We start from the raw sequence: 13,235 nt of genomic DNA, 5'->3' as shown, positions 1-13,235 counted from the left end.
CACTTGTGCGAGTGAAGTGCGGGCTAATTAACGCAACACCTGCGTGGCAGTAATGAGCACACCGCGTAAGAGACGCTGCTGGTGGAGAGAGATTCACAGTATGTCTGGCAGTCCTTCCTATCACACAGTAACCCCGGCTAATGTCCAGGGACTCAGTCTGGTACTGTACCAGCCTCAGTGAATGTAATGGGCTACGGGCCTTTCTTCTGATCTAATATCACCATGCTTGAGTAGTTGTGATGAGATTGTATCCTCTACAGTAGGCTAAAGCCAGGCATATGTTTGTGTTTAAGACTCACATGGGCCCTATTTCATGTTATGTTATGTGTGAGAGCAAGGGGAGGGGCTGGCTCTTGTATTCATATAAGATCAAGATATGCTAGTAGTGAAATAACCGTAACGATGGAGCTCTTGGTGATGCATCGTCCAACTCATTTTGAATGTTAATAAACCAGAATATCATAAATTTTGAGCTGATGGATCACATTGGTACGGATGGGTAGCCAACGGTGAATAGGTTACGTGTGTGCTAGTGTGGGCCTACAGGGGAGGTATATATGTGCACTCATAGCTTGAGTCACTACACTTGTGACTCAAGCAAGGAGGTATGAGCCTAGTGCTTTAAAAAAAAAAAAAGAAGATGGTAGCAGATATCAACGCGATGAGCCCCACCTGTGTTTACCCTGCAATGACATCGATTGTTGCCTGTGACAAAACGAGTCCCGTCATCCCCATCCCCCCCCGTGGTGAACACCACAGCAACAGCCCCAGGGCAGATCTTCTCTAAGCAGTTTTCCCTGGCCATGGTCGGGCAGTCTGCACTAGATCCTTTACATCATCCCCGCTCTCAGAGTAAACACACACCTATAAATAGAGCTCCAGCAGAAGGAGAAGGAGCCGGGAGCAGAATGCCAGGCATCCATACTACAAACCCCAGTCTCCCAGCTGCGGCGGCCCACTGGACCGCAGTGGCACGCCCTTAGCAAAGAGGCTCTGCGTGTTGTCGGCACAACAAGGCGGGCCTCCTCCCCCCCCCCCCGAAGCCAACCTGTCCTCGCCATTTCTTTAAGGGGGTGCAAAATTGGCAATTAAACATTTTGTCGGGCCCGGTCTTGTCTCCGTCTCATGGAGGGGGTTACATGTGGCTATGTGCTCCCAGAGAAGGTCATGTTTCGCAAGAAGGTCAGTGGCACGACTCGGATGTCTGGCATCGCAGCGCACATATTTGGAATGGAGTGGGTCACATGGTCGCCGAATATTGTGTTCAAGCACCCATGCACTCGGATTGCGCGTGTTGCCTTCTGCCCCGCTGATGAACCAAACACATTGCAAGACATTACACAGGTCTCTGATTACGGCCCAACGATGACACGGCCACGACTATTACTGATTTGTTAATGTTTTGCAATGATGAAAAATCCTGCACATTCTGTGACATGGATGTTTATCTTGTTCTTGAGAGGATGAGCTGTGAACCGGGCAAAGTGTCGGCCTTGGCCGTCTTCTTTAATTTCTGCTTCTTATCTCCACGGGCTGACAGAAATATGACCCGCGTCGCCGCGTCACTGTTGTTTGGCACTACACCGGAAGGCTTGAACGCAGGGGCATAAAAAGAAGGGGAAAAAAAATAATAAAAAGCTTTTGAGAACCAGACCGCTGACTCATCTAACACCATGCCTCTTGTCCTGCTCCCTCCTTCTCTCCCGCCCTCCCCCTCCGCAGTGTGATTGGCCATGACGACCGAATCAGGCGCCGACTCGGAGCCTAAGACGCAGCAGGAGAAGAGCAAGGAGACGGAGAAGGAGAAAAAGGCTAAAACGCCCCAGCGAGATCCGTCAGCAGCAGCAGCCAGTGCAGAGGAACCAGCCTCCCCCAGGGTCCAGCTCCCCATCGCCGCAGGACACAGCACCCCCGCCAGGAAGGAACAGGTCAGCCAGTCACCAAACCACCAACCTACAGCCCAAACCCTCCACTCTGAGACATCGGGGGTTGCAACAGGTTAAAGGCCCAGGCGTCCTCCCATCCCAGTCCAATCATTGGTTAAATTCCATGTCATTTGTTCGATTGTGATCTTCTCTCCATGCAGGAATGCTTAGAGGTTGTGTCTGTCCGGGTGTTTGATCTCGGGTACCTGCTTGTGCCTGTGGTGGCTGTGTGGCCCGCAATCTGATGTAAAGCGCTGGGCTGCTTTTCTAACATCAACAACAGGGGTATGGCTATGCAACAGGCGGATGCATTCAATGTTTGAGGATGTGGAGGCGGGTGGGCCTTTCTATAGCCTCCAGCTCACATTGGGTCCCTTTTGTAGGTTGGACAAGTCCACAGATAAGTGGCCTCTTTAAATCACGTGGTTGCCATAGTGAAACAGAGCAGTGCCTGGCGGGCGTTGTGCTGCCATTGTTGTTGCCTGTTGATGTGGAGGAGAAACGGTGGTTGGCCTAGTGTGTGTGTGTGTGTGTGTGTGTGTGTGTGTGTGTGTGTGTGTGTGTGTGTGTGTGTGTGTGTGTGTGTGTGTGTGTGTGTGTGTGTGTGTGTGTGTGTGTGTGTGTGTGTGTGTGTGTGTGTGTGTGTCAAAGAGAAGCTATTATTTCTTTTAAAGCATTCCCTCCTGTGAGTTGGTGTAACAAGTGGAAATATCAGTCATATCTAGGTCTCTAATTTAGGCATTGCCAATCTCTTTATAATTTGTGGTTTGATAATGAAAGCTAGGCGAAAGAAAGTACAAGCAGACCGGAGAGTCTGAGCGAGAATAGGTACAGGTATCTCAAAAAGCAAATGGACCATGAGAAAAGGATCTGGAAACGAGTCAGAATGGAAACGAGAATTGAGGACAGATATGCAAGTGCTGTGCAGGAGGTTTACAGGTATAGGTTATGTTTTTGGTTGGTTGGCCAATGTTTTGTTGTTTGGTGTTTTAGAAGGCCGACCGACTGGGATGCTAGCTGAATGTCTAATATGTTTTTTACTGCCACATTACATCTCCGGCCCTCTGTCTACCTTTTATTGCCCTCGCTCCACCATTCCCTCTAGATAAAGTGATGTGCAGACCTATAAATGTTTTTTTTCCAGGGTGGGTGGAAATGAGGTCTACCATTCTGGAAAGGCCTTTGTCAGTGGCTCCTCTGAGACATTGTGACCTTTTAACCAATGTGGCAGTAAGAAAGGCCTTTTTCAGCCTGGTGGACAATTAAATTGTCTCCCTGAAGACAAAGCGGTGACACGCCACCAGCTCTTCATAGCAGCTGGTTCTGGGACTCTGGCTTTGGTTTCTGACGTTCTTCTTACCGAAGACGACTCTGTTGAGTGGGGACTATTTTTGAGCCATGCAAGGACGGTGGAGGGCCCGTTTTGGGGGTGGGGCTTCGGTGTCCTTGTCGATCATTGACCCGTGGCGGAGCAGAGTAAATGCTTGGCATATTACACAGTTGGTTGTTTCACTTCTCAGTTAACATCTCAAATGTGGTTTGCAGAGACACTGGCATCAAATTTAGTTGAGGGCTTTGCCGGTAGTTAAACGGACCGTCCTGCTACTCGACAGAGGTTTGTGAGTTCAAAGTTGGACCTGAACGTTGTGTTCCTGGCCTCCTCTCTCAGGATCCGAACGAAGAGGACCAGGCGTCCAACAGGTCTTCCACGAGCCACCTGTCCAGGTCTCCTCTCCGGGGGGCCAAGAAGCTGAAGAACATGCAGTGCAAGGTCACCCTGTTGGACGGCTCCGACTACAACATCACTGTGGAGGTGAGGGCTCACTTGCTCAGTCTACCCATGCCACAACTAAAGTGTGAAGTTATGTAGATTATGTTGTTTCCCTGCATTGGTTTTTTTGGGGTGGAATTCAAGTGACTTCAACCTGACGCTGTGCTCCTCAATATCTCCTTGAACGAGGCACTGCCAATTGGAATAATCTTTATTGGTAAATAATATTTGAACAGCCCCTCAGCCTGATGCTGTGGGTCAGGGGATTGGAAGTGGGAGTGGACTAGGGCTGCAACTAACGATTATTTTAATAATCGATTAATCAGTCAAATATTTTTTGGATGAATCAGATAAAAAAAATAAACATTTGTAATTGCCGCATCTTTATTCAAAAACTGAACATTACCTCTAATTCACAGTGCAGACTGAAGTGTAAAAACAACAGGTTATTGCTCCAACGTCCCTGAGCTATTAAAAGTAATATTCAATTATTAAAAAAATATTAAAACATAACTGTATGATATACAGTTATGTATATATCTAAAAAAATGAAAAGGCTCCTTTCTTTTATAAAGTGCATAAAATTTGGTTTTCAGTTGTTTAAAAGTGTACACACACACACACACACACACACACACACACACACACACACACACACACACACACACACACACACTGCTTGTAAAGCTGGATAACAAATAAATTAAAAGACCAAACGAGAAACAGGAGATACTAGGTACATTCATAGTCCTCCGTAAAGTGCAGTACGTAGCTACAGAGACCCTGTCGGAGACCCTCTCCGTAGCTCTATGTGCGCATCCAATGTTTTTTAACTATCCGTCGACGCAACGGAAACGGCAAGGGCTGTGATTGGTCCTCCAGAATTTCCAGAATCACATTTCCCGGTTTGACTTTGCACCTTATTTACTTGTACATTGTTTACTTTCCACATTAAGGACCAATAAAACACCAAATAAGATTTGCTTTGAAAGCTTTGGAAGTTTATTAAACACTATTTACTTGGTTAGTAGTCAGCATATAATATCGATCGGGTGGCGAATTGCATTGCGTATCCGACATCCCGACGGAGAACTGCAAATGCTCGAGGGGTCTCCGTAGTTACAGTCGGATTACGGATACGGAGTAGTATACTTTGGGCTTGATATAGCATGTCCTTACTTGAAAACTGAATAAATGTGAGATCTTGTATTGACTTAACCCTGCTGTCAAACCACCTTCTCGTCACGGATGACATCACCGTGGTGCTTCCGTGCCACTCCATTTCGCTTTTGCAAAGATTGCAAGTAACACAGCTTTTTGGCTTTATGCATTGTAAATTGCTCCCGCACTTTGGAAGATTTCAGTCGGACCGTTTTCTCCGCCTCCGCCATGTTTCATGTCCAAAATACAAGCTGTGGTCGCTCACACTAGAGCAAGCGGAAGGCTCGCTGTGGGCGCGCATGAAGCATGGACCTGTCGGTGTCGGCTTCTGTAAACAGTTCCGCTCCTACGAGTGACTGTTATTATTAATAATAATAATAGTATTAATAATCGTGCGACTCAACGAATCGATGACTAAATTTGTTGCCAACGCTTTTAGTAATCGATTTTTATCGATTTTATCGATTAGTTGTTGCAGCCCTAGAGTGGACGCCGATACGCCAACATTGTATGCAGTAGAAGGTGTGCGTTTGTGAGAGCAGTGCCCGGCGGGCGTGCTGCTATTGTTGTTGCCTGTTGATGTGGAGGAGAAACAGTGGTTGGCCTACACTGTGTGTGTTCCATAATATTTACCTGCTTGGCGAGTGTAGAAAGTCCAACAGGGAGAACGCTCCGGGATGTGGGATTATGGGCTGTTGCAAAGATGGAGGTGGGAAATGTGTGTTTCGCTTGTTGAAACAGATTGCTGGTACACGGTACGATTTCTTGCCAGTTTTATTCTCCCACTGTGTGTTCCCCAAGTCCCTAAGTAGCCTGGAAAACGAGTGCTGTCGTTTGTACTGCTGTACTGTACTGGCTGGCCTTGATGTACTTGCGTTTGAACACGCTCAGCAGCAGAAACAAACGGCAGTGGGCTCTGCCTCCCATCCTGGCTCACCGCTTTAAAACTGGTTCCTCAGCTGGTTCCTGGTTGAAGTAATGCAATCATGACCGAGCTTGCTCCCGTTTAAGGACAGCCTTTCCTATCAGTGCTTCTGTGAGTATTTCTAATTTGTCTCTGCATGGTGCTAGTGCATCAAACGCCAGCGGTTGGTCTCCTCAGAGTGCAGTGAGCTGCTGTAATGAAAAGCAGATGCTATCGCATCCCTGTCGGTATTAGCAACGCTAGGCGGTAATGGCGGACGTCATGGCTGAGCAAAGTATTCCGTTTACAGTTAATGACCAGGCGGCAAGATAACCTCAGCTTCAAGATGGCCTCCTTTTTTGTACCGCATCATTCCTATGCTGATGTGTCATTTACTAACATTGGGCTGTTCAGTACAAAGACGGTCCTGGATTTATCGATGCTTTTGATGGGTCTAAAGCTCAGTGACCCATTTCAGTACTACTATATATCTCATTCATAATTTGGCTAATATATTTCCATGGTAAAAAGTTTCAATATGTTGCTTTAACAAAATGACACAATTTATGTTGATGATGATATCTTGGACAATCTTGTATTTTTAGCTTGAAGACAACTGCCTTTAACACCTCAAAAGGGTCATCATCACAGTTGGGGTGTGCAAGACAACGTCCTATCGATGGTATTGATTTAAACGTGCCCACAAAACATCCCCTTGCATTATCAAGTATCTATTCGATATGACTCTAAAACTCAGGGGAAAAAGGTAATTTTACAGTGAATGAGATTCAAATCAATATGATAATTAAACTCATGGAGTTAAATGAGACTGTAGAAGTACAACGTGATACATGATGTTTTGCAAAAAAGCGACTTTAATTGTTATTGCGTCAAGGTTTATTTTCTTTTTGGCAGCTCAACGCCTGCAAATAAATCTGCCTAACAATTCACAATCAGATATCTTTGTCATAGTCACCATGGTCACTGTATATGTTGAAGGACATGACAGAGTTAACCACCTATTTATGTATCTCCACACACCATTGACCCACATACAGTTGCGTGCATGATGTAGGATGGTATAGTCTTCATTGTCCCTGAGGGGAAATTTGGTTTGCAAACAGTAGTCAACACAACCAATACATTATAAAATAAAAAAACATGTTAAAGGAAATCTGTGACAGGATTCAGCACTTATATATTCCTATACCTATTTTGTTCATATGATACATTTTGTTCACGTTTGCTGGCACAATATGTCTGTTTACTGCATTCATTTACAAAAGAATAAAAAGACTTGTCTATTTTCTTTAAGTTTGCTGATCCACGTGACATTGCACGTCAGAAGAATTCTGATGAAAGCGGCACTTAAGCCAATATTGCATTTTTATGAAAGTGGTATTTATGCCCATATTGCACACCCCTGTATCACGGTAATGTTATCATATAAACGGCCACGTTTGTATGTGTGAAATGGTGTACACACACACGCTCACACTCAAACTCTCACTAGCATTCATGTTTGCCGTCTGTGAGAGTGTACGATGTTTAACAGGAATAGCCGTGGCCCACTTCTTTACTGACCTCCAATTCCACTGTGCTGGTCCTACCCCAGAGAGGTCACTGGGCAACAGATATCCCAACAGGGACATTCAGGAGGGATCCCTAGCAGGAGTCTCCGCCCCTTTACCCCCCAAAAATGCTCCATGAAACCTGAGTTCCAGTCTTGATTGTAAACCCCCCCCCATACTATCCTCATACATTTCTGCCCCTCTTTGTCAAAGTTGGTTTTATATGGCTAAACCAAGGGGTTCAACCAGGGTTTGATACTTAATCATTGTGCAAGTCAAAGGTCACCGTACCAGATGACTTTCAAATCTGGGTCCTGTTAGTCACAGTATGTGTATGTGTGTGTGTGTGGGTGGAAGTGGTACTCCCAGCACTAGTCATTTTAGATCAAAGGGCTTTAAATCAAGGGATGATGGAACTTTCTGTGGTTGGGGGTGTGGGAGGCTACGACCAAACGATTAACCATAAGAAGCAGAACTGTGAAGAAATGGTTAACCAGATGCAAGAATAACAAGTGAAAGACGGCAGAGGATAGGTTAGCGTAGCAACCAGCGGGGCCCCACTGCTCACCGGAAAATTGACTCTTGGTGGCTACAGATTGTACAAATGCCTGTAAGCAGTCGAGGTAGAGGACCCTACGGCAAACGCTTTGACATTCCTCCATCGGAGAAAATCCGAGGCATGGCTCCAGCTCATTGCGGCAAAATACTTCTCCTCCACGAGCCGTGGAGCCGTTGAACAAGCCTGTGAAGCCCAGCCTTCACGTTCACATCCCTCGACTGCACGTTTGTCTAAACCCCGGGAGTTGGTTTTCTGGTTTTTTGATGACGGAGCAGTATCGCTCGGAGGGGCCTGGCTTTCATCCGCTGCACTTGTCCTCCTTTCGGCCGCCTCTATGTTAGCGTTAGCCCTGGTGCTAAACCTGGCCTGCAGCTCAAGAGCGTCGCAGAGCGTTGGCATGCCTTCCTGGAAGGCCTTGGCCTTGGGGGTCAAACGTCAGAGGGAAGCCGCGTCACGGTGAGGCGGCGTCCTCTGAAAGTGTTCCGTCAAGATCGCCTATCTGCATGTGCCAGCTTTAACTGGTCTGTTTAGGTCACGCACAGGAATGCAAGCCCGTAAAGGCCCTGTAAGCCATGTCTGCGTTTTGGCAAACTTCCTGTCCGGTTTTTGCAGTCAGCAGCAGTGCCCTTCCTCCCTCCCCCCCTGCCACCCACGTCACCAGAAGTTTTTCCACCTATCGAAGGCTGCATCAATATAAATGTGGGTCTTCCATGACTCCATGATGGTCTATTTTTCCTGGCAGCTTTCTGTTCTTTTCTTCTTGTCAGTTGATTATTCTTATTTTCCTTGGCTTGTTGTTGTGAGGCGTTCCTGGGAGCACTGGAATCGGTAGCTTTGGCTCTTCAGTCATTGTCGGTCAACACTGAAATTGGATGTTTCTCTCATGATTGGATAAAACGGGAACAGTAAACGGGGAACATTAATGTTTACTGCAGATGGGAGACCCAGTCTCTGCATCTCATGTTTGGTTTGCTCTGGCGTATGCATCTGGTCCCCCTCTTGTAAAGACAGATTTCCAACAGACCTGACCCAAATTAGACCTGCCCAAAATTAGATGAATGATTGTGAATGGCCCGACCGGGGACCATTTACAATCAATTTATGCTGGTATTTTCTAAACAACCAAGGGGTCGGCTGCTGATCAGTCACATGTTTCGTTGCACTGAAATATTGTTTACAGCGCCTGTTTAATACATGTTGTCTGCTTGTCATGTGCTGTGTATATTTCTCGTGTTTGTGATGCAACTTTAGCCTGATGGCTGTCAGAGTTAGTTTTCAGTCATGGTATCTGGAGCATTTATATTATTCAGTTTTCACCGTGGTAACACCACCCTAAAAATAACCCTAGCGAACCAGGGAAACAAACTGGTGAACCCTCCGGCACACCCTGCACCTAAATCTCTGTACAGCCATCGCAGAGCAGCAGCCAAAGACGTGGCAGCCTTAGACATCTTAGTGCTTAGATGTACCGGGTTGATTGATTTATGCAGTTGTTTTTGTGTGTTGTGTGTTTGTTGCTGAAGTTACTGACAAACTGCTCTTCGACCTGTAGTTAAAAGGTATTTATGGTGGTAGAGGAATGGGTATGTATAAGTCAATGGAGGAGGCCAGCAGAAATAGCGTTAAGTCAAAGGGTAATATTCCCATGGGACATTCTTCACATTTATGTATTCATGTGCATTGGTTCTTGGATCGATAGGGCCGCAGCCCCTGCCAAGGGCACGGGCTAAACAAGGGTCACAGCTGATGTTAGCAGCAGCCACCCCATGAAGAGTGTCCTCTTTTTAAAACTAGGGCAGGCAATTTATTTGGGAAGCTTATTTTGCTTCTTTATTGATTAAACGGTAATCAATAAAGCTAACGCTCTGACAAAAAAAGGACAAATCCTGTATCTTTAGCTTTCACAGGACTGTAATAAGCCTGACCAATAATTTAATTCAGCCCGAATTAAATGATTGACTGGCCTACCTCTGTCTGCCTACCCTACCAACTCGGCTGCCTGTGTGTAATCGCCTGGACACTCATTGCGCATGACCGGAGTCTTCCACAAGGCTAGCAGACCTGTTGCTAAAGCTAGCAAGCTAGTCACGAGTTTCCAGTAAGTGGCTTTGGAGGGAGGCCTGCATGGAGGAGTAGGATTTTATTTTGGCAGGATGGTTTCAATCAAGCTTACTCTGGCTGGTTTCTCCAGATTGCCGACCGTAGCTTTAATGCTTGTAATGACCTCGCCATCGAGTCCAATAGTGAGGTGGTTGACCTCGATTAAATTTGCCTTTTGCCGTTTCTGCGTTCCAGCTTTACTCATTAACATTTTCACATACCTGATTCAAAGATTGTCAAAACAGCAAATCCGATTTTCAACGTTGGGACCCTACGGACTCCACAATCAATCTTCCCCTTTTTTTCTTCCCTCCTTTTAGAAACGAGCCAAGGGCCACATCCTGTTAGATAAAATATGTGACCACCTCAACCTACTGGAGAAGGACTACTTCGGCATCACGTACAGAGATGTGGAGAACCAGAAGGTAAAGATCATTTTAATGTATTGTCATTTAATTAAATACAAATCCTTAGCCTTCTGAATGTGCACTACCCCAGGATGATGAATTCATTTGGGAATGAAATCAAAAATGCAGTCTTCTGTAATCAGGCAATTATCTGGAAGCTTTTAAATGTATACACATCCTGAGCCAGAGCATGATTTATGTTCGGTGATTGCTGAAGATGACATCACTGGTCCTCTGTGGCGTTTATGGCTCCCTTGTAAATCCGCGGCCCTTATTGGTTGTCGTTCGCTGTGGTTCCCTTCCAGAACTGGATAGACCCCACCAAGGAGATGAAGAAGCAGATCAGAAGTACGTCCATCATGTCACCATATATGAAAGAAAAACCACAACGTTAATCTTGTAAACGAAAGGTCTAAATGATGTGTATTTTTTGTTTCCTCAGCTGGACCATGGAACTTTGCTTTTAACGTGAAGTTCTACCCACCCGACCCCGCCCTACTCTCTGAGGACATCACACGGTGAGCCCCTTGGGTTATTGGGGTTGTTGTTGTTGTTTACCTGAATTTACATAATTACTTACCTGATTACCAGTGTTTACCGCTATGAAAGATGCAGTTTGTCAGCTTCATCCCATCCTTGTTGCACTTTGTAACGATGAATCCATGGGAAGATGGTTATTGTATTTATTCAGTCACTGATTTAATAAAACTAGCAGGGCGATGGATAGAAAATGATTCTATTGACATTTCAGAAATCCCAACGGCACTGAAACTCAATGATCCGTCATCGTTTAGTCTGGTCTGCCCTCTAAAGCGTCGTCTCTCTGTCACTCTCTCTCTCCCTCTCTCCGTGTCCAGCTACTTCCTGTGTCTGCAGCTGAGGGACGACGTGGTGTCCGGCCGGCTGCCCTGCTCCTTCGCCACGCACACCATGCTGGGCTCGTTCACGGTGCAGTCAGAGCTGGGCGACTACGACCCGGAGGAGCTGGGCAGCGACTACATCAGCGAGCTGCGCTTCGCCCCCAACCAGACCAAGGAGCTGGAGGAGAAGGTCATGGAGATGCACAAGAGCTACAAGTTAGTGTTGGGCAGAGGGTTCCTCCCCGGGCTGGGACTGTGTCTTTCGTGACCTCTGTTGTCATCGTCGTTGTTGTTGTTCGTGTAACATCGTGTAACTTGTTGCCGGCGTTTTTCATTTTCTTTAAATGATTTTACTTTAACACAAATCGGTCCCTGGCTTTGTGTCTGTGGCACTGATGAGTTAAGTGCTGGAGTTTTTAATGTTGAACGCTAGAAGTTCCGCCTGCTACCTCTGACTAGCATCTGGCATGTTAGACCTTTAGTTGAGATGGACCACAGCCACTGTGTGCTGTCCCGTCTTGCCAGCATGACACTCACTAGTTCGAGGTCGCTTTGGTCTCCTTCTAAACATTAATGTGAGCTGCCAGAAGACCAAATGTAATGTAATAGTAGCAGTGTGTATTGATGTTTCATCACACGTGATGCAGTATAAATTCACGGGAAAGGGTCACTATGAAATGAGACACTGCTGCTCTGCTGTTCCGCATGCGGCGGAATCAAATCAAAGCCTAATGCAAAATATAACAAGCTCCTTGTTGATCTGTGTCAGCAAATGTTATCTAGGCCACTTTTTACACCAGTGTAAAAATGTGACCTTAATTCCCAATGCTTCACTATCCAGTCCTGCAGCACTCACTTTCCCAGGGTCTCTTATTAGGTTGACTGAAGCTGGGTCAGGCTAATTCGGCTGCCAAAAAAGAAAACATGTTCAAGATGAAATCTCGCACAGAGCCTGTTCTACCGAAACACACACACACACACACACACACACACACACACACACACACACACACACACACACACACACACACACACACACACAGGGGTAACATTGGAGTCCTTTTGGTAAACACGATATGCTCTGGCCTGCTTCCACCCCACAGAGGTATGACACCTGCAGAGGCTGAAATTCGCTTCCTGGAAAACGCCAAGAAGCTGTCCATGTACGGCGTGGACCTCCACCACGCCAAGGTAAAGTAACATCAGACCCTTCATGCATTGGCATATATGCTATATAACTGTTTCCAGACACACAGCCCTGTATGGGCTGTGTAGAGCCGGGCTATCGTACTGTGATACAGCAGCATAGCATACAGCCTTTAAAAGTCTGCAAAAGAGTTGCAGATTGAGCGAAAATAATTGTTAAGCGCAAAATATTTCCTGGGTTATGTTCATCTGAGTATTGGTCAATGGAGGGATATTTGTCCCTTTTGTCTTTTAGGTGCATTCTGGGAATTACCTTGGGTATATTTGGCCTTTTTTTTTCGGACGGCGCTTGCTTGGATTAATGGCTCTAGCTAGCTAGCTGGATATGAACACTGGTTCTATCATGACCTTTTCAGAAGTAAAATCCTACAATAGCTGAATGTAATAATGGCCAACAATAGCGGCTAGCTATTTCTGTTTTTCGCTGCTTGATTTGCTCCGGGCCGTTTACACCATGGTTCGGATGACGTAAGACGTGTTGTGACTAAGGGGTGGGGGGGGTTGGTCTACATCCACATCCATGCATGTGAAGCATCACACCTGCTGCTCATTCGCACTCACAGGAGAGCATCTTAACTCCTGCCACACATGCTAAAAATATATCCACATGCTTACATAATGTCCACTGCTTCACTGCCCCCCCCCCCCCACACCCTCACACCCCTACCCCCCCAGTGACCCAACATCTGTATGATCACCGGCGCTCTGTGTGGCGTGGGAGGTAGGCTCGCTCAACTTCAATAATTGTCCTGTTGGTTCTCATCTGCCTGC

At 46.3% G+C, this 13,235-nt stretch overlaps 1 protein-coding gene across 1 annotated transcript in view; it reads left to right on the top strand.

The window, feature by feature from the left end:
- The window catches only part of LOC311361305 (band 4.1-like protein 3), a 32,097-nt gene that overhangs the window by 10,686 nt on the left and 8,176 nt on the right, over positions 1-13,235 (top strand). The window contains exons 2-8 of the mRNA XM_084481477.1: positions 1,723-1,928; positions 3,595-3,738; positions 10,312-10,416; positions 10,704-10,746; positions 10,841-10,916; positions 11,256-11,474; positions 12,362-12,449. Coding sequence (XP_084337603.1) covers positions 1,734-1,928; positions 3,595-3,738; positions 10,312-10,416; positions 10,704-10,746; positions 10,841-10,916; positions 11,256-11,474; positions 12,362-12,449 — 870 coding nt within the window. The 5' untranslated portion in view covers positions 1,723-1,733. The remainder of the gene's footprint in view (positions 1-1,722; positions 1,929-3,594; positions 3,739-10,311; positions 10,417-10,703; positions 10,747-10,840; positions 10,917-11,255; positions 11,475-12,361; positions 12,450-13,235) is intronic.

Source organism: Micromesistius poutassou (assembly GCF_964030765.1).
Source record: "Micromesistius poutassou genome assembly, chromosome: 16".
Classification (NCBI taxonomy): domain Eukaryota; kingdom Metazoa; phylum Chordata; class Actinopteri; order Gadiformes; family Gadidae; genus Micromesistius; species Micromesistius poutassou.
The sequence above is the reverse complement of the archived record's forward strand: the minus strand, read 5'-3'. Positions and strand labels throughout refer to the sequence as shown.